The sequence below is a fragment of the Corapipo altera genome, unplaced genomic scaffold (genome assembly GCF_003945725.1).
Source record: "Corapipo altera isolate COAL_440 unplaced genomic scaffold, ASM394572v1 56, whole genome shotgun sequence".
Taxonomy (NCBI): Eukaryota; Metazoa; Chordata; class Aves; order Passeriformes; family Pipridae; genus Corapipo; species Corapipo altera.
Window position 1 is genome coordinate 7075745 of NW_020884896.1, and position 20767 is coordinate 7096511.

The following is a 20767-nucleotide window of genomic DNA, read 5'->3' on the forward strand; positions in this document are numbered from 1 at the left end:
GCTCTCTGCAGAGACACCCCGGGGACCCGGGATGCCACAGGGCCCTCCATCACCGGAGAGAGTGCCCTAAGTACCCTCCCCACGCAGCCGGCCAAGGTCACGCCGGAAAGCCGAGAGGGAAGGGCCGAGCCCGCTCCCACCAGGCTCCAGCTGGGAGCTCAAGGCCGGCCACCGCTTGGGGAGGTCCCCAGTACCCTGTCCCCGCAGGGACACAGAGGGATCAGAGCTGGAAGAAGGTCACACAGAACCTCTGTCGCGACAGCTTTTAGAGCTCTAAACACATTTTGGCCCTTTGTATATACATATACAGATAAATGAGCATCATCTTTCCCAGTCACACCCCAAAAAGAAGAGTTTGCCCCAGAAATTTCAGGTTGGGGGTCTTTTTTCTTTTCAATAATGCCTCGTTATTTTACATATGATTATTTAAAAGTTACGTCAGAGATGGGAACTTCAATGTGATCTTCCAGCCCTCAGCTCATTTTATGACATCCATAAGCTATTCACCAAATTAACTGAGGTCACTAAGATCTTCTGTTCCTCTGAAGCCTCTTGAGCAGTGGCCCGTGTAGATTTTCCAGTAAGATTCCAGAGTGCTGCTGATGGCTCCAGATCTGCAAGCCTAGGAGTGCAGAGAGGTCCCACCTCCTGGCAAAATAAGCTCCTTATTTACAGTGAGAACAGTCATCTCAATGTAATTTCATTGGATGCCCTATAGGTACTATTTCTGAATCAGAACTTTTACAGTGTTACTAGCCCTGCAACAACGATCATGTGACAAGACACCAGAGTCACAAAGCCTTACATACATGAACCTGAAGGCCGAGATTAAAAAGTTTGTGTTTTCAAACCACACCTGGTTTCCATAAGTTGCTTTTAAAAAAAAAAAAAAAAAAGGAAAAAAGAGGAAAAGCAGGAGCAGCCCCCATCAGCACAGAAGCTATCAACTACTGCCAGGTGGGAACTAGGCAGGTACCTGCTGCATAATGCCAGGGACAGATGATCTGAGTCAGCCTTTTCCTCCCTCTTCGGCTATTATACATAGTTTACTAAAACTAATGAACTGACATAAAATGCTAAAATCCCAGCATACCACCCTAGGATGTGCACAGGTATACATTGGACCAATTTTTGGTAACAGGGAGGGTGACAAAAGGAAAAAGCTCAAGTGCACATTTTCATTGTCACATTTGAGGTTTGTCTTTTCTTCTTCAAAGCACCTTCTCCCTCCTCTTCTTTGAGGGACTTCCCACCCCTACTCCCCATGCATGACAGAAGGCAGCAAAGCAATTATTTACATTAGAAACCTTTACTGTTTAGACTGGCCAAGAAGTCCCTGGTGTGCAGAGCAAACAGAAGATTCCTCCTTGAAAATGTAAATATTCAAATAACCCATTGATAAAAATATTTCTGGTGTAGCCAGTCTTTTGGGTCTTGGATGCCTCTTCCCTGTGAGCCGTTATCAATATACATCACACATTCCATCCCCTTCTTCTATCACCCTTTCCAAAAAAAGAATAGAGGGTCCCCTCCATTGTTGAAAACACTCAGAGTTTGTTTTAAAACAGCTATCAAAACATGTCATTGTGAGGGAAAGACACAAAATACATCATTCTCCAAACACACTGCCCCATCCTTCCTGACATTCTACTAATTGGCATCTTTTTACTGATATTCTCAACTTGTAAGGAAGGAGCTGCTATTTTCAGTCAAACTCGTGCCTTACAGTTTATTTTCCCTTAATGTCTATCCTGTTCTTTCACAGCATCTGGTCCACTGTTCACCTTCCCTCTATTCAAGACAATTTGATTCTCTTCCATTCTAGACAACCCTCTCCACCTGCAAAGCCTGCCCAGTCCTTGTACAGCTCTGTCCCCCTCCTCCTCCATCATGTTATGTTTTTGTGCTCACTGCCACCTTTTGCTCTCCTTGTTGTTTGCTGCATCTGTCCACCCATGTAGGAAAAATGTATGTTGCTAGGGGCATGGATTGTTCTCTTAAAATATGTGCAACACCCAGTCTAGTGGGAGCCCAATCTCTGAGCATTGCAACACTGGCACAAAAATAACCAAACCCCCTTATTATGCTGCAGGCTTGGGAAAAAATCTGCTCCTGTCTTAGGCAGCAGCTGGGAAATTGAACCTGACGGCACTTCCCAGCCTTGTGTTGGAGAGCCAGGCTCCGGCTTCTGGGACTGAATGAAAGAAAGGCTGGGTATGCAGCGAAGAGCAAGGCAGCCTTGTTGCCTGGCCGACCCCACATGTGGAACAGCCTGTACCCGACTCGGGCCGTGAACACGCGGGCTGAGCCACCGCGAATTTATAGGAACGTGACTAAGTCTACAGATTTTAATGCTAAAGCTCTTAGTAGTTACATTTTTTTTCTTAAGGTCTCCATTACTGAAGCCCTATAATTCCATGGGAATATCACTGCCATTATAACGATTTTAATACATATATTAATATAAATTTTAACATTTGATTTAATAATTCACCTTCACAGACTCACAATAAAATTCAGCTGAGGAACACCGTGGGAAATTCAGACTTCTGAAGGCTGAGATAAACCAGCTATTTTTAAAAGCTTTTTTCTACTCTTTTGCTACATGGGTATTTGGGCAAAGATTCTTTTTTTTTCTTTTTTTTTTTTTTTTTAACAAACAGGTAATCACATTAGCCTCACAGATCTAGTGCAGCTACAGCCCAGCAGCCTAGACCCTGCTCCAATTACAGCAAAAGCTGATGCGTGACAGAATGTGTGTGTGTGACGGTCTCAGGGCCGGATCATGACTTGAGTTTTCATATTTCAAGAGGACTCTGTCATGCTGGCAAATTTGTTGTAAATAAGCATTTGAGCTGTAAATTGAAAACACTTGGATCGTTAAATCAGTGAGAAAATAAAACAAGGGACAGGCTTTTCTGTGCTCCATCAGGGCCATTTCTAATACCTCTTTTTAATTTGTGGTGTATCAAGTGTAGATAAGTAAACCCCCTTGGGGTCTAACAGTCCTGTCTCTTGTGGCTGGAGTTGTTGTTAAAGATGATTTTTCTTTCTGTTTTCTGGCTGGGCAGCCAGGTGGAACACGGTTTTCCTGTCCCACTAACGGTGCTCAGCACCCTGGGGGGAAGCAAAGTGCCCTGAGCTCAGCCTCTTGGGGGAAGGGGAGCTGTGCAGTGCTGTGCATGACAGATTAGCCACACAACTCATTACTGGCAACCCGAGTTGCATGCATAATCTGCTAGACATGGTACTAGAGATGTGCCCCTTAGGGTTTTTTTGGCTCTGATGTGCAACAGCTCAACACAGAGCCTTTGTTACAATCCCATCTCAGCTTCTGTACTTACAAAACCTCAGCTTCTTAAAAGGGCTGCTTTCCATGCAGTTCCCTTCCACTTCAGCGTTTCCACATACACAGCTTTTGATAGGAATGACAGGAATAGTAGAGCCTGTCTGGCATTCAAATCTCCAACTCTGAAACACAAAGCACGATGCAATCTTTTTCTTTTTTACTTTTTGAAAAGCCAATTGCATTTCATCTTCTTGGGAGATTGCTGCTTTTCAAATAAAATTCACTCTGGAGATAAATAGGCCCAGCTAATATGGTAGAAAGCAGCCAAAGGAACCAGCAGCAGTGCTGGCAGAGCAACTCCCCCCTCCTAGAGCACAGTATTGTGCCCTTTCCCCTCTCAGCCTCCTCACCAGAGAGTGCTGCTTTGTCAGCCCCTCTGTACAATCTAGTATAATGGAAAAAACAAAATAATCATTCCTTCTGCAAGCAGTGTATATGCTTTCCCAACGGCATAACAGCTTTTACTTACATTATGAAAGAGCTGCTTCACTCCCTGGACTTAAATTATAGATTATCCTTTTCTTGAAGCAGCTATCTTACAGTTTAACCCTTTCATGACTAATGTTATTTTTCAGTCCTCTCTTACCAGTTGTGGATGAAGGATTTCCATTCACAGTATGTGCACTGAACACTCTTCAGGGCAGTAGCAGCAAATTGCACACTGTTATTCACCCATGCACACCTCGTACTTTTCCATTGTTATGAAGGCTTTGTATTAATCTGTTCATGTGCTTAAAAAAATAAAGCAAGCCCAAGCCACAACTGAAGTGTGATAACACACATCAGGCTTACACTTGAGACAGCTGAAGTTCAACAAACCAATCACAGGTTTGGATTGGGATTCCCCAGGTTTCTTCCTGGATGTTATTCCTGTCTTCAGTCACTCTCATTGTTCTCAAAATAGCACATTTTGAGACTGGTTCTGCCTTATCCTCCGCAGCAAATGTCACAAGCCATTCTTGAAAATGCAGGCTTGTTACAAATAAAGTCAATCTAGGAAGAAACTGTTGTTCTTCACATTTTCTTTCCATGTTACCTCTATGTCTATATACATGGACACCAAGTCCTCCATATTACCAGATTTAAAATTTACACTACTCCTTTTAAAACTTGAATTTCCTTGTTCACTATTTTCACTCATTCAACCCCCTCTGAAACCAAACAGTAATTTTATTTGGCTGCACAGTCCCTAGAGAAAGTAGAAGAATTTATCTGCCAATATCCAAACCAGAAAACATTTGACTGACAGACTGTGAACTATAAAAATGTACAAATAAAACCTTATGAAAAGTTACTCATGGAAGTGCAGTTTGAACATAAGTGATGAACACACAAGCTTGGCACTATAAGAAGAAATCTGTAACATGCAACTTCTACCACTCAGCAGTGGAATGCATTGATTTTGTTTTGTTACCTTCATGCAAAAGAAAAGTGGTTTTCCCAGCTGAAAGACTTCTTTAGAAAGAGCATTTTTGAATCTCCTCAACATCAACATCAGTCCCATGGGTGGACAAAAACAGTTTGCTTTTTTTTTTCTGCCCCAGACATTAGACTTGGGTTTTAAACATTGTAGGGCAGTGGTGGGGATGCTTAGAAAACCAAATGCCCTGTAGGATGTTAATTACTTGAACAAGGAATGAGGTCATCCCAAAAAAGAAAATGTCTTGTGTAAAGTGGAGCTGTAGTTTCTCTAGCAGGGCCTGATGCAGGTGTGATTTTCAGTTTGGAGCAGTAGACACACCATCCACAAAATTCCAGGCATTTATTTGGATCCAGACCTGTGTTAAGCTATGGCCATGCAGCACCAGGGATGCAAGCCTAAAGACAGTTTCACTGATGGGAGTCTTAGCCACTGCTCTAGTGACTGAGGCACACAAACCACCTGTGAGACAAAGGCAGCTTCACCTTCAGGATCATTTCCATCAGTTAATAACAGCATCTGGGTAAGTGACAATTACATTATCCTGAACATTTTTATCCTCAAAGCCATATTGATGGCCAAATTTCACTTTAGCATCTAACTTTGAGCACCCAAGGTGCTGGTCTTTTAGGAATGACAATATATTCTGCAGAACAGCAGAACTGTTCAAGGATAGTGTAAGGAAGGCAGAGGAAGAGCGTATAAATATTACTGTGCTCTATGTAAATTTGTCCAGCTGTTAATGGTAAATGTTCTCTTACTCCATTTTTCCTGACCTCATTTCCTCTTCTGCTTTCTAATTGCAGAAAGTAAAGTAGTACAAACAAAAATAGTTTCATTACATGCAACACCTGCTGCCTGTTCTGAAACAGATGTCTACAGCATCATTAGGCAATTATTTCTTTAGCCTTTTTCAGTGGGACTAATTTCAAACATCTTTGAGCTAAATCCTCCTCCTTCAGCTTCCTCTGTATTTCTCATCCTTTCCTACGTTCAGAGTTCCAACAAAAACTCTTTTCTGTATCAGTTTGCCCCTGTTCTTTGTCCTGGATCACTGTACTCACAAAAGGACAAAGAGAGAGACTATAACTACTTTGAACCAGGAATTAAGTTCAAGAGATGCTATTGGGGAAAAAAATACAAGGTGGGGGAAGAAAACAATAACAGAATATTAGCCAGTAGTGTAGGCAGTAGTTTCAGAACACCAGCTGGCTTGTTACAGCTCAGAGGGTTTTTTGTGGGCATTACAGGAAAGAAGAGTTTTACACAAATGCAAGGGCAACCCCTACACTCTCAGTGTGACTGACCAGTTTTGGCAATAAGAGGAAAACCCAACCCCAAGCACTCTTTTCATTTCTCTATGACTTTCATATCTTGCCAAGAAGAGCACATGTTAGAATCAGGTAGGCCTGCAGGGCTTGTGTGACTTCACTGTTGGGGAAGACATTTGAGGGAAGATTCCTCCCTCCTATTTCCAAAGATCATTGTAATATTTGGATTAGGTCTCCACTCCTGGGAGGAACCATGAACTTTCCAGGTCAATAACAGACTTGGCACATACTGCATTTAATCACATTGGCTGCAGTGACATACATTTGTGATTTATCTTACCTTGTTCCCAGAAGAGAGATGTGAAGGTGGCAGAGAGCTCCAGTTCTAGCTGGTAGGGAAGGAGTGTTCATTCTTCCAATCAATAACAAAAAAACAAGCTAAAACAAGAGCTGTAGGACATGTTGTGCCAGGTTAATTGGCACTGCACTGTTCAACACTTGCTGAAAATCATTCCTTTACGTTATTTCTTTCACTGGCAAATTCCTGGTTATACTATTCTCAGGCAATCTTGTTCAGCTGGGCTGGTTTCAACTTGTAAATTACTGTGATTAGATTAGAATAGTCTGCATTGCACATTTAAAAGATATTAGTGGGAATGGACTGGTGGCATCATTAACAATCAGTTGCTCAACTTTGTACCCCAATGTAAAGCTACAGCTTTACTAGATTTTAACTGTTTGATTTGCAGTTTGCCATGACTGCCTGCCTTGGGGCACTCTGTATGAGGAAACTTCAGGAAAAACAGTCCAGTCATTTCTTAAAAGAGCACTGCAGAATGAGTACTTCTTGTGGCAGCTGAAGTTACAAAAACAGGTTCCTTGGGACTGTTTCATGTGTGGTTTCCCTGGTGTTGTACGACTTTCTTCCTTCCCCTTAATGGAGGCACTGATTTGGGCTTCCCTCCTCTATCACTGCATTCATTTTCTAAAAATGTGCCAGACTGGAACAGCTCAGGGACCTTCACCCTTCTGAACTAGCCCAAGTCAATTGGGGTGGTGGGACAGAAGTTGACAAATGCTGAGACACACAGTATAATCACATCAGAGTAAAATACCACTTCCTCAGGAAAAACAAACAAACAAACAAACACCCCAGGCTGAAAGGAGACACACTTACTGCCAGATACACAACCTAAAAGTCCACATCAACTTTACAGATCACACCTGGAATAGGATCTGCAGGGACATGAAAGTGGCAGGGAGAGGCAGATAGCTTCTATCAAGGGCGTGACTTGTGCTTGCTCAGGTTTGGGCAAGACAAGAGTGGTTTATATTTACTTTGTACTTGGATTCCTTCAAGAAAACCACCACTAGAATCTTTGAGGGTGCTACTGGGTCTTTGGGAGAGTGGGGTGGAAAAAGTGCTGTTTTCCTGAAATTGTAGCACTTTCTTGCTGCAAACTACATGGGGGAGAAAGCTTCTGGTGCCTAGACAAGGAGTAAAGGAGAGCCTGCTTGAATCAGAAGGGGCAGTGAGCAGTGCCAGGTCAGTTAAGCAAGGGGATTATACTGAAACTTTCAATTGCCAGACATTGACAAGGACATTTGAGTTAGGAAAGATAAAGGGAACAAAATAGAGAGGAAGGGGGTTTGACACAATCTGTGGTGCAGAGATGAACCATGAGACTGTGAATGAAATGAAGGGCCTGAGAAATGAGTCAGAGGAGAGAGCAGAAATAGATGAAAGAATTTAGGGGGAAAGCCTCTGTGCCTGGCAAGGCATATTGCTGGGAATGAAACTCAAGATCCCTGGCTCAGCATTTCCCTGCTGCCAGCAAGCATCCACAAAAATGTTGTTGTAATGCTAGGGCTCCTTGAGGATGGTAATCAATTATTATAACTATTCTTTTATCTTTGTGGCTGAACTTTTGTTTGCTCACTAGCCTGGAGGTTTGGGGCAGGAGGACTGGGAACTGCGCTGAAAGATGGCAATAAAGAACGAAGCGCTGCACTGACAGGAAGTTTCAAAATTCAGGTTGCCCATGGGATCTGAACTCGCTCCCTTCCCATTTAGAGGTAAGTAAAAAGATACAAATCTTTGCCACAGGATCGGCTTACTCCCAAAGTAAACCAAACTGCATTTCTTTGACAAACAGATTTTCAGTACTTTGTCTCATAATTCTCCATGTAGCTCCATGCCTCACTGGCTGCTCGTTGATGAATTCTCACTCTGAATAATGAATTAGCAACTCTTTCTATTTATGCTGTTCATCACTGGAATACACAAGTATGCACAGATCCACAACAGTAACAGCTTTTAGTCATGTAGTCAATTTTTAACTTTTTCATTTATTACTCTGAAAGTAAAGCTTCGTTTCCCAGGTAGCTTGTGTAAAGTGCATACCCTCATGGGTATAAATTTACAATCCAAAGATCTGACAAGAATACTAAGAACTAATTTATCTGGATTTCTGTTTTTATGAAGTCATCTAAGAAGTCATAACAGGGAATAGGATTCCGTGAGAAATACGATGCAAATAAAAATAGGGAGACCATCACTGCCTCATAGGACCTGGAGAGCAAGATGACAAGACAGGCAAACTAATATGCATGGAAAGAGAGGCAGAAAAAGATAAAGCTAAAGTTCTAATCCAAGAGCTACTTTTTCTAAGTCTCACTCCAGCTTCTATCCATTCAACTCTCTTCCACACAGCCACAGAGTTCTTTTAATGACTAGTAAAATGATTAGCAAAAATTGAGGCTTATGCCCTGCACAGGAAGCTGTATTATCCTCAACTTACAAAAGAGGGAAACTGAGGCATGAAGCAACCTCATCTCTTCTCTCACCTAAGCAGAGGGTGGGGACTGAAGGCAGAGCTGTTCCTTTGTTTCCTCACCAGAAAAGCAATTACCTTGCATTTTGCTAGAACAGAATGTTGAGATTCTTTGGTAATTTTTGTTCCCAGGTGCTGCACTTCTTTGGAAACTCACCTTTTTAAGATACCATAAAAATGCCGACTGCTTTCAAAAACTCCATTTTACTTACCTGCCTTTTACTGCGTTAACTGTTTCTATGGAAACTAGAACTGGTCATGAAGCAGTCCTACAACATGAATTCTCACTTGTCAGTTTTACATTAAAGTGCCACCTTCAAAGTCCTTTAATAAACCACTAATAATTGTGTTGCTTAACGAGTTTTCCAATTAAACAAAAGAAGAAAGCGTGCTTTCACTGAATGTTCTGCACAATATTTTGTAGGTGTGGTCTAAGAATTTTAACAGTGTGCATGATATGACTCTCTTGGTTAAGGATATGATCTTTAAACAGAGAGACAGTTTATTAGCAGTAAAAGCCCTAGTGTGTGTAGTTAGACTTACATAAAGGTGACTTATACCAATATGGGTATGTCTAGACTGCTGTCACAGAAGCACACTGTAGAGATACTGAGTGAATGGGTAAATCAGCCTACAGTGAGCTCTGTGCTCCTACAGCTCGCTGGGGTACCTCTGTGCAGGCATATGCATGTGGTATTCCCTGTAGGTATGAGAGGGAATGCTCTCAACCAGAGTAAGTGTGAGTCTGTCTTGGGTGGCTACTGTGGAAAAAATAAAGCATGCAAGCTTAAGACACAACCATTTCATACAGTTATTCAGAATTAGAATCCATGTAGCTCGAGTCTAGGCTCTTCCATTACCTTCACCTTAACCTTCCACTCTTGTAAAAACTGTAAGATCCCCTGTGTTCATTTTACTTACTTTCCTGAGTCAACTCAAGTGAGAAAAATCCCTTTTTCCTGTTCTTGGGGAGCAATCGCCAACAGAACACACCCTCCATCACAAAAGTAGAGCATTGCCAGCAAGGATCAACTTAAAAAGATCCAAGGACAGGTTCTATCCAGAGTAACCTGTGTTTCCTGAGATAAGTTCCTCTCACCTCATCTCCAAGGCTTTGCAGTTGATGGGTGCTTTTAAATTGCAACAGGGGCAGGACTGATGCAAACACAAGTGTCTGCTCTCTCTACCTCCAAGCATAGAAAATCAGTGGACAGGGATTTTAGGCAAACTTTACACAAAGAAATACATCTAAAACACAGGAAGTGCAGCCTCAAAGTCAGAGGCAACAGAAGTTGCATGTGTGACTATACGAACTGCTAACCACACAGATATAATCCTATTTTGGTATGAATTCATTTTAAAAAGATCCTAAAGAGCAACATGATCTCCAAAATTTCTTTTCCTCCCAAAACTCATCCAGCCCACACACTTGGCTTACACCCCCAGGAGAACCAGGGTCTTTCTTCTAACTTAAGAGAGAAGATCACCTTTCCTACTGAGCTAGAAGCATTCCTTTAACCCTTTCCCAGCAAAACAAGCTTCTGCTAATACAGAATTTTTCAAGAAAATGGTCAAGCCACTCTCTTAAATTAGATGCCATGCTCTTCCACATGGTCCAAAACACCACATACTTTCCTTTAAAGTATTGTCAAGCTCATGCCAAATAGGCAACTTACCCATATGTACTGCTTGATTATGGAAAACTCCTGAAGTGAGTTTGAATTTAGGAATTAATATTCTAAGCTACTTCTTCCATAGATAGCCCTTGGTTTTAAGCATCACTTCAAACTGATCAGTAATCAGAGCAGGAATTTAAAAAGCAAATCTCCCCAATGGCCAACCAGACCTTCTCAGAGGCATAAATTAAAGTTGCAACTTCCCTCAATACCAGTGCACTCAGAATCTGCCTTCTTTTCCTGATTTACAGAGATATTTATGGGGGTAGAGGGTGGGGAACAAACACTCTACAATTCTTCCTTAACTCTCTTCTATTTCCTTCTGCACAGCTACATCCCTTCAGGACCTGTTCAGGGCCCATATTTAGATTTGACTAGAATAGAAGGTACCCAACTCAAAACAGAGCAGTAATGTAAGGAGCAGGGCAGCCTGCAGGGAAATCAACTATTGAGTCCTGCACCAAGTAGGGAATTTACAGCAAATGAATGATTCATACATAGTTTTCTACTATGAACAAATTTACCACCTCTTTAAGGCCAGAGTTTTCCACAGGCCCCTGAATGCAAATGCCAAATATTTTGTCATGCCTTTCTCTTAGCCTATATGTCTCTACAGCCAGGGCTTGGAATGAGGCATATAATATAACAAACCAGAGACCTGGCACACATGGGGCTCCTCACTGCCTTTCCTCATGCATATGGTTTATTTTTCCCAGCTATGTCAATCCTTATAGGGCTTTACCACTACATCTGCCTCCTGGGAGTCTGCTATTGCAACTCTTACAGGGAAGGTGCAGAAGAAAAAAGGATACATTTAATCTTCTCTACTCTTTTCAAGCTAAAGGTCTCACTTCTACACCATTAATTAAACTGATTAATTAAACAGACAAGCCCCTGCAGCAGCAAGCCCTCTCCAAGGATAAATACCGAACAGCTCTGGTTTTTGAACTGTTTCACATAACAGAGCTGTGATTATTCCAGATGAAACATCTTGCATGGTAACCTTCTTTAGGCCAATGTTTACGTCTATGTCTTGCGTTCCTCGGCAAGCACAGCTACGGGTAGCCTTTTACCCCAAAGGTGACAAAGAATAAAAGACAAAAGGCAACAGTGCTCTTTAGCATTGACTTTTCTTTACAGCCCACTGGATGTAAATATGAGAATGGCCAATGTCTCATCTTACTCCAAGGAAAGAGCCCAGTTTCTTTTCCAGTTCCCCTGCTATATTAGAATGTCCGGAATCAGTTTGATACAGCTCTCACTAGGAATAGCAAGGAAGTCAACAAGAATATTAAAACAAGTATTTAAACAACTTCTCTGAAGCTGGAAAAAAACCAGCATTTGGAGAACCAGAAGGCTCTTTTTTATCCCCTATCTAGATCATATCAGCTAATAGCTTTTTGAAGTCACTCAATGTCTCCTTCTTCTCTCCTCCTGAATGGACCAGAATGAATGTATCCTGTCTTTTCTCTTTAAAATGCCGTATAATATCCTTCCATAGTGCTGACAACATCACTGTTACTCTCCAGCAGTTCCAAGACACGGTGCATCACCACTTCAGCCAGGGAGGGGTTGTAGCTTTGCCGAACACAATTTAGAACATGAAGGAAATGGCAGCCTTTTTCAGCATCTGCAGGAAAAAAAAGGGAAAATTCAGCCAGGCATGGAGGAAAGACTTTGATCTGCCTCTTTTGAACTATTATAATCCAGATCAGTCATGAAAAAACCTACAGCTGCTGGAGTGAAAGAACACCCTAGATACTAAAGCAGAGGTGTGTGTATTCAGAGGGAAGAGATCCAGTCTGTGCCTACAGTTCTCCAATTATCAACTGTCTCCACTGACTTTTCTGGGAAGTGTCAGGGCTGCAGCAGTAGTAATGAGGGTTAAAGTCTCAGTCTTGTCAACTGTAACATACAAGACTCATTGAGTAGACTTGACAATGAGGTCAATAACGTAAGAGTACCAAGCTATCCAGTTTATGCAGCTTCACAAGGACTCAAAAGAGAATAATTTTGTTCATACCCAACTTCAAAACCCTCTAGCACAGCAGGCAGGTGGGAGTATGCGGCTAGGACCTGTAACCGCCTGCCCAACGCTGGCACCTTGTGGAAAAACTGCTGCAGTGCAACTTCCATTCACCTCAGTGCGATCCGTCCCTGCCCTTCAGACTACTCAGACAATTACGGAAGTAGAAAGTCTCAGACCTTCAGTATCAGATTTTATCTCCTTTTAAGAGAAATTAGTCCTGAAATGTACAAGAGAACAGAAATTTTAAAATAACACCCTTTTCTAGGGGGCAAGCACAGAGGTCCCCAATGGCTGCACAAAGCTACTGTGTACCAGGTGGAGCTGTGATTTGAAGCCGTCATTTGAAGCTGTTCCAGTCAACATTTCCTCCCACAGACCCTGTAACACACTAATCATCCGTGCTGCAGGCTCCCAGTCTCTCCAAGTGCTGAACTCCACAACACATTTCTCCTCAGTGGCTAACAATGGAAAACAAACAGAAATGAGACACGCCAGCACAAATTATTCTCCTTCTCCTCATCCCTCAGCTCACATGATGCAAGGCAAGTTTGATAAGGGTACTGAGAAATTGCCATGGGCCAGGGATGTCCCTATATTTTGTTGTTGCTGCCTTTGTTTTTTTTTTTAGTTATTCTCTACTCTAGAATCTGCTGAGCCCTTGAACTGCCTTAGAAGCTGCTGAAAAAAGTCACTCGTAGATAGTGGTAAATAAACAGTTCAGCCTAATTCCTATTAGACTGTGGATCAGGCAGAAATACTTCTTTAGAAGTCAGTGATCCAGCATGACAAAAGGCCTTTGTGGCTGACAGCCAAAATGTGTCCAGCACCCTATGAGAAGTAAGTGCAGAGAACAGAACAACGCCTCTAGCTGGTCATGGTGACTGTTGTTGCAAACAAGGTGGGTAACCACATTTTACATTTGTCATAGGTTTGTCATAAGAAGGTCGAAGCGCCCATCCCTGATCTACAGTAACTTAAGTTTCAATGAATTAATTAGTGACTCAAGTGTTACCCAACAGTGCAATACATACTTTCCTCCTAGATGGCACTTTGGGGTAGCTGCAGGTGTGTACAGTCATTAAATAACTCAAAAACACTCCTAGTCTGCAGCCCAGCTTTGAGGGAATACACTCCTTACAGTGGAGTCGTGCTGTCCCTCTTTCACTGACATCTCAGGTTCCAACTTTTGTCCAGCAGCTGAGGTAAGCCAGTCTGCCATTAACTGTTGTGCCTGACAACCAACATCAGGGGGTGCAGAGTTACAGAACAACTATCATTTGCCCACTGTGGACATCTCATGCAGGGTACATGCTGACATATTAAATTTAACTTTGAGTGGTTCTGGTTTTTTGTCCTCTCTACTATCAGCCTGATGTAAGCATAAAGCTATGGCAAATTTATATAAAAAAAAAAATCCATTTTGCAGTTCAATCTGGAGTCAAAATCCACTGTCTGCTGTCTGGCTATCTTAAGCTTCTAGATGGACCCACAGTGGCCTCATGTGAGGGCATTTAAGATCAGGTTGTTTGGAATTATAAGTGGAGCCAAGAACTAGGATTGTCATGTAGGCACATTATGGATCAGGGTTTGTGGAGCTCTCAGTAGGCACACTTAAGACTTTCTTTTTTTATTTGTACAGTAGTTCCATACAGCTGGGTTGGGCCTGAGAACGTGTCACAACTAAAGCAATGGAGTGAGGCGTTGCCTGGAAAACTGGCAGAGAAGTAACTAATTGGAGAGAAGAGTTTGGTTTATCATAAATCAGCCTTCTTGTCATGGAAGATTACTACAGCTCTTGAAGGAAAACAGGTAGGAACTTCTTGCAACAAGCAAAAGCCCCTGAGGTATATGCTTGTGTCCTTATTTTCTCCCTGGGAGCCCAGCTGGGATTGCCCTCCCGCCAGCAGAGGGGGGCCGGCAGCCGCACTGAGCTCCACGCTCTTGCATCATTCAGAGACAATAAATACCCGCAGTGCCTTTCTGGTTTCGACTGAAAGAAACTTCTTGACTTTTCTTCTATCACCAGTGACCAGGTCATTGAAAGGGTCCTTCTGAAAACCAGCAAAGGGACACTGACCTGGAAATTGTCCTCTTTACAGCAGGAAACTAAGTAGGGGGAAAACTTCAAGGAGAACAAGAAGCTCAGTTAAGCAGTTGCTAATTTTAACCTGCTTAGTATGGAAAACATGGCTTTGAGGACTCAGGACTCTTCAAAGTCTTTTCTGTGACTGGTCTAGAAATTCCTCTCTGCTGTTGACTCCTCCTGACTGAAAGAACTTCCCAACCTCTCATGGATCACAGAGTACTTTATCAGTGTGACAATGCACAAGAGGAGAGCACCCAGTGCCCTGTGCCAACTGTATTCTGGATCTGGCCTTGAGAGCAGCACAGATATACTTAAAAAAAAACCAACAGGTTACCAGGAGAACTAGATGATGTATAAAATGGGTAGAGGAATAATTTGACTCTTAATGATGTTTGTATTTGTTAATTGGATAAAAGATAATAAAACAATGTGATATGGTAATTTGTTGCATTGAAATAGCCTAAAGCAAATGAGCCCATCTTAACCTGCATGCCCAGTAACCTCAACTCCCTCCATCCCCCTAAGATACAAAGACCTTTCACCTCCACCTCAAACTTTGTATACAATTGTACCATTTTTTAAGATAGCCAGTTGAAAACTCCAATATAATACTGCTTCACTTAGCCTTTTTCACAGCAGGATAACCATCGTACACCAGGTCCTACAAGTACTATTATGTTAGTATAAGGATATGAGCAATTTAAGATTACATGCCTTATGTTCTACTCAGTCATTATTCTGTACTAAAGCATGTTCTGTCCCACAAATAGCTGCACTCCAGCAGCAAGTGATCCCTGCTGACACATTTTGCCCAATGAATTGAAAGACACTGTAGCAATGTACCTGTGTAATTAGCAGACATTCCAGTCAAGCACAAGTTATCACTATGGCAATAAGACACAATAGGCTTGAGGGACAGGGATAACTCAGACGCCACTCGAGGTACATTATCTGAAAATAAGTGGACTTTGTTTGACTGAAAGCTCTACCTGCAAAGAACAACCACCTGAGCTATAACCTGATCTTAAAATCTACAGAGAATATCCTACTGACTTAAACAAGTTTCATTGTTGACTTAATGGAGGCGGGGACTTCACCTTTCTGCATGGTCACTTTTGTGTCAACTCCCCTGAAGAAACTGAACCAGCAAGATTTGCTACTTCTGCAGAGTGCAATGCAACAGCTGCTAGGTGGTGACCTAACTTCATCACATTTGGTTCCTCCCAAAATCTAAGTATTCTCAAAAGATATAGATTAAAGATAAAGGCTGCTTATTTCAGATCTGAGAGGTTTGCTTCCTGCTGGGCACACAGGCTCTTCTTCTCCCCACACTCACAGGAAGCTGCTCCTGCACTCCAGCTTTCAGCTGTACTGATGGTCTACACCAGCAACAGCTCCAAGTCCAGAGGTAAGGACAAACAGCAAACCTAATCCAGCAGCAGGAGGAGATACTGTCATCAGTATATCAGCACCAGCTCCTCAGAGCCCTGATCACTGATACTTACGCCTGGGTTTTCGACAGTCTTCTTTAATCACATCGAGGGTCACTTTAAGCAGTTCCTTATCATGGTCAGTCACCTGGAGAAAAAAGAAGAAACTGGTGATTTATAGCAGCCTATTTCACAGTACATGGCCTGGCTGTTGAAAAGCAATCCGAGGACATGATGTATTCTAAGCTAACCCTGTCATAACTACAGTCTGCATTATACACTGCCTACAAGACGAATAATAAACATCAAATCTTCAGTTATTATTTGATTACTATTAGCAGCATCCATAAGTTAGGTGAAGAATATGATACAACAGAATTCAACCCAAAGGAGGCTAGCTGGCTCAGTAGAACACCAGGCTTTAACACACTTCAATAAGAACTGTCCCAGGTCCCAGGTTTCAGTGAGCTCAGGTGCTTGGCAAGCCAGTGAACACAGACTGAACTTGGAACAACAACTTAGTGGGTTATACAAAGGTAAAATCAACAGTGCTGTAGATAAGACTTTCAAGTAAATGGAGAGCACTTGGATGTCCAGCTTCTCTTTCTAAAACATTTCTACTTTTTCTGCAATATTTCTACTGTTTCTATTGACTATGAAAGTCATACCCCTGAACTTGTTTACAATCACAGCTCAGTTCCTTACATGGTATAAGTCCTTGGAGCTACTAGGTTTCTGGAAAACCACTCCTTTTTCTTGTAGCATCTTTATTGCTTCCTTAAAAACATTGTGGATCCTTTTGGAACTGGAGTTACCTTTTGACTTCACCTGGATGGGAAGAAAGAAATGAAGCAGATGGTGAGAAATCTCAGCTCAACTAAAGTTACAGCAAAAGCTCCAGATGCTTTCAAGAGAAAGAGGACTTCAGGTCCTCTTTAATGTGAATTTTGTTACATATTTTTCTTCATTTAGTAATTCACAAGTCATATCTGTTATGTGTGAACTAACCAATATCCATGAGCTTTAAACAAAACCCAAACACCAGAAGCTTGTCCATTTTTAAGGAATCAAAACCTCTAAACTTCTTTCTTTGTATTTAGCAGCTATTTGATTATGTACTAAGAACTCCTTCTTGGAATATGCTTGTGATGCTTGCAGAGCATTTGACTATTTATCTAGTCAAGCTTTTTTCAAATTCAGAGTTTTCCTTGTAACAAGGGTAGAAAGGTAGGAAGATCAGTGTTTTGTAAGGTGATATTCAGGAGGAATCTAAGTGCTGAGGACTAGATTCCCACCTCCCAGTTTCAATCGGGGAAAGGAGAAAATTGAAAAAAACCAGTATTTTCTTCTTGTTCCCTTTGTTTCCAAATTTTTACAAACATTCTGGTCATGATCTCAGTAGCTTCTCCACAGCCTAGTGAAGTGAAAGGATAAAGAGCATGCAAGAAATTAAGACAGGTATATGAGATAAGGGAACAAAGGATTCAAGTTTTGAGGAGAGGTGGGAAATGAGCTCTTGACAATGTGCCTGGATGTCCATAACTGAGGAGGTTATTTAAAACACAGGGTTCTGTGTTTGGGACACATCTAACAGAGTAGGAAGGAAGCAGAGGGAAAAAAAAGGGAAAAGCAGGGTTTGTTTGAAAGTAGGGCAGAGCTTTGACACTGGAATGACAGTTCAGGAAGATGAAGGAAATAAAGAATCAGTTGTGGAGAGGGAAAAGTATAGGTAGATGATTTACTCTTCTCCATCTCCATCTGTCCTGCTCTGTCCTTCAGCCTCCCATTTATCTACACAGACTGCTTCAGTTCCCCAGTTGTTGTTTTCTCATCTGTTGGGAGCACGCTGTGCTCTCTGTGGTTTTCTTTGAGAACAGAGTTAAACTGCTTCCCACAAGCCAACATGAGATAACTAGAACCACACCAGAGCAACCAAAGCAAGATTTGCCAAGCCATTTCTTCAAGTATCACTGTAAATACTCCCAACCCTGTTCTGAACAAAAGTATCAGACTTCACATATCCTACTTCACTCACCAGAAGCACTCAGAAGCCTTGGAGCAAAACAGGCAACCACCACCACTAGAATGAATTCACATGAATATGCAAGATGGACACCACATGAGCAATGGAAGAACAACTTTTCACAAAACATTCATTCGATACATTTGCAATTCTCAAGTAACACTCCAACTGCCTCTAAGCCCAGAAGCTGATGTACCTAACTGGGAATAGTTCAGAGATCTAAAAGGGATACTGGTGTTAGCATGCATCACAAGTTTCTCCATTCCCTTCCTCCAGCTAATCCTCATTATTTCAGCAGGCCATAATCACACCTCTCTCTCTGTCCCACAACTGATAACTCTTTTTCCTCTCAAATCAGCAGTAAAAACTAATTGCCTAACAGTTCAAGATAATTAACATAGAACAATGGCTAATATTCTCAGTTCAGTTTTCTCTGTTTCAGACTGAAGGACTTTGTCTGTCCTCCTGTCCACCACAGCTATCAGTCTGGATAACAACAGGCTTCACTTCTAATTACAAACTTGACCATGCATTTGGACACCATTCCAGTTAGAGCATTAATACCACTGCCATATTTCTCTTGATAGTCCCTCTTCTGATGAACTGAAGAAACAAACATAAAATGTAGCAGGAAGGATTAGGTGAAGAATGAACATTTTCTCACGGAAAAGCACATTCTCGTAGCCCTATGTAAAATGAAGACACTTTGCTTCTCATTCAAATGCAGTAGTAAATCCTCAAGAATGTAAGAAATTGCTAGCAAAGCAACCAACTCAAGACTCTGATCAATTTTTAATGTGAAAGCAAACATTTGGGGAGAAAAAAAAGATAAAAATATCTCCAAAGAAGCACAATAATTATTCAGTTTGGCTTAACACTGAGATCCTGTCAGAAAAGGGAGATAATTAAAAACAGACTCTGTGTGAACTGACACACAGCTCAGTCTGGATGGATACTGAAACAGAATCACTAAGAATGCAAGTCAAGGCAATGACAGAGAGAAGGCAGTGAGGCCTTATAATAAGTAAGCAGCTGCTACATATCAGCACCCTCTCATATGTGCTGCAGAGTCCATGCAAAGGGGCTCCATGGTAGAAGGACTGTTCCTGAAAAACAAATGAGGGCTCCTGCCCACTTTAGTATTATTATATTATGTATTAATAGAATAATATTATATATTATTGAGCTTTAATATTATCATAAAATGACAGGAAAAATCTGGGATTTTTTCCTAGTATGCTTTAGAATATGTTTCCTCCTCTACATTTGTCTTATCACTAAACTGAGCCCTCATTTCCTCTGGACCTGGATCCCACTCAGATTCAATGTACACCCCAATTTGTGATTTAGTCTACTAAGTAGATATCTGCAGGAGACTGAACATGAGGCTATACATAGAGAGAAGAAATTTAGAGCTATGAAATCCTAAGTGATTCCACATCCCTGCTTACTCAGGGGTAATTCCTTCTGAGTCACAGCCTATTAGCCATCCCTTTCTTTTTACAAAGCTTTCATCTCAGAAATGCAGATATTAGGCAGTTTAACTGCCAATCCAAAGCACCACCAAGATTTGAATCTGAATTTCGAATGTACCTCTCACAATGTTCACACCTCATTTTGCAAAGTGCCCCTTTTGGGCTTGCCTTAGATTTCTTGGTGCACCATTTCAGGTTCTCTGAAGTACTAACAACATTCCCCCCCCCAAATCAAGACCTCTTCAAATAAATTAGGCTGTACATCCAAACACAGGAGTGTTCAAAAATCAGTCATCACTTTTACAAAACACATGTTGTGTGTGTGTGTGTCTTGAGATAGAAGCAGCTATTAAATAATAATTTTACCTTCCCTACCCTCATTCCCAAGACCAGCCAACAACTCGGTAGCAAAGCCAACAGAAGAATCTATGTCTCCAGAATTAAGTTAGTATTTCAATCAATATATTCCATTGGATGGTTCTCACACAGCTTAGTGGGCTGGTGCTGTACAGCCAGTTATTCTCAGATCTTTAAAACAAGACAAACTCTCTGTACAATCAATAGTAGGTCAAAGAAATGAAGTGGTACAGGAATTAGTCAGTCTGTTCAAAACACTGAAAGTATGTAACCTTTGACTCATAATGAATCACAACACACCCTGATGGTGTTAAAAGTTTCCTGGTATAACCACACACATGATTCCACTCCTGGAATCGCCCTTTGCAATTTGTCATGAGGTGTTTAATCCTTAGCTTAGGCAGGTGACAATTTTAGTAATAGTGATTCTGGACATGTCAGTCCTGAAGTCCTATAATAAGCTTTGCAATATACATATTTAAAGCAGCAGTGAAGCTTCCTCAAGAGGCAGAAAGACAAGCACATAGCATCAAGAGCATATAATGCACTGTGTTACACCTACAATGTACAGGGTATATACAGCAAGTGTGAACAACACTGTTCAACTCCCTGCTTTAACTACTTGGCATTGCTGACCTTGAGATAATATTCAAATCAAGAGAAGTGCAAACAGCACAGTCTGGAAAGCACAACCCAAGTTATGTGCCCAAGTGTCATACACAAACTGGAACAGTAACACTAAAACAGCACATGCTACAGCTTATGCATGAAAGAATTGTATAAAAATGGCTAATCAAGATGGGCTGGTTGCAAATAT

At 41.6% G+C, this 20767-nt stretch overlaps 1 protein-coding gene across 6 annotated transcripts in view; it reads right to left on the reverse strand.

The window, feature by feature from the left end:
* Positions 1–10207: 10207 nt before the first annotated feature.
* The window catches only part of STN1 (STN1, CST complex subunit), a 43654-nt gene continuing 33094 nt past the window's right edge, over positions 10208–20767 (reverse strand). For 5 of the 6 annotated variants that reach the window (XM_027648270.1, XM_027648271.1, XM_027648273.1 and 2 more), the window contains exons 8-10: positions 16801–16923; positions 16171–16243; positions 10208–12180 (exon numbers count right to left, since the gene is read on the reverse strand). In XM_027648270.1, coding sequence (XP_027504071.1) covers positions 12023–12180; positions 16171–16243; positions 16801–16923 — 354 coding nt within the window. In that variant the 3' untranslated portion in view covers positions 10208–12022. Of the gene's footprint in view, positions 12181–16170; positions 16244–16800; positions 16924–20767 lie in introns of those variants that run through there. The other variant, XM_027648276.1, reaches the window with a different exon arrangement.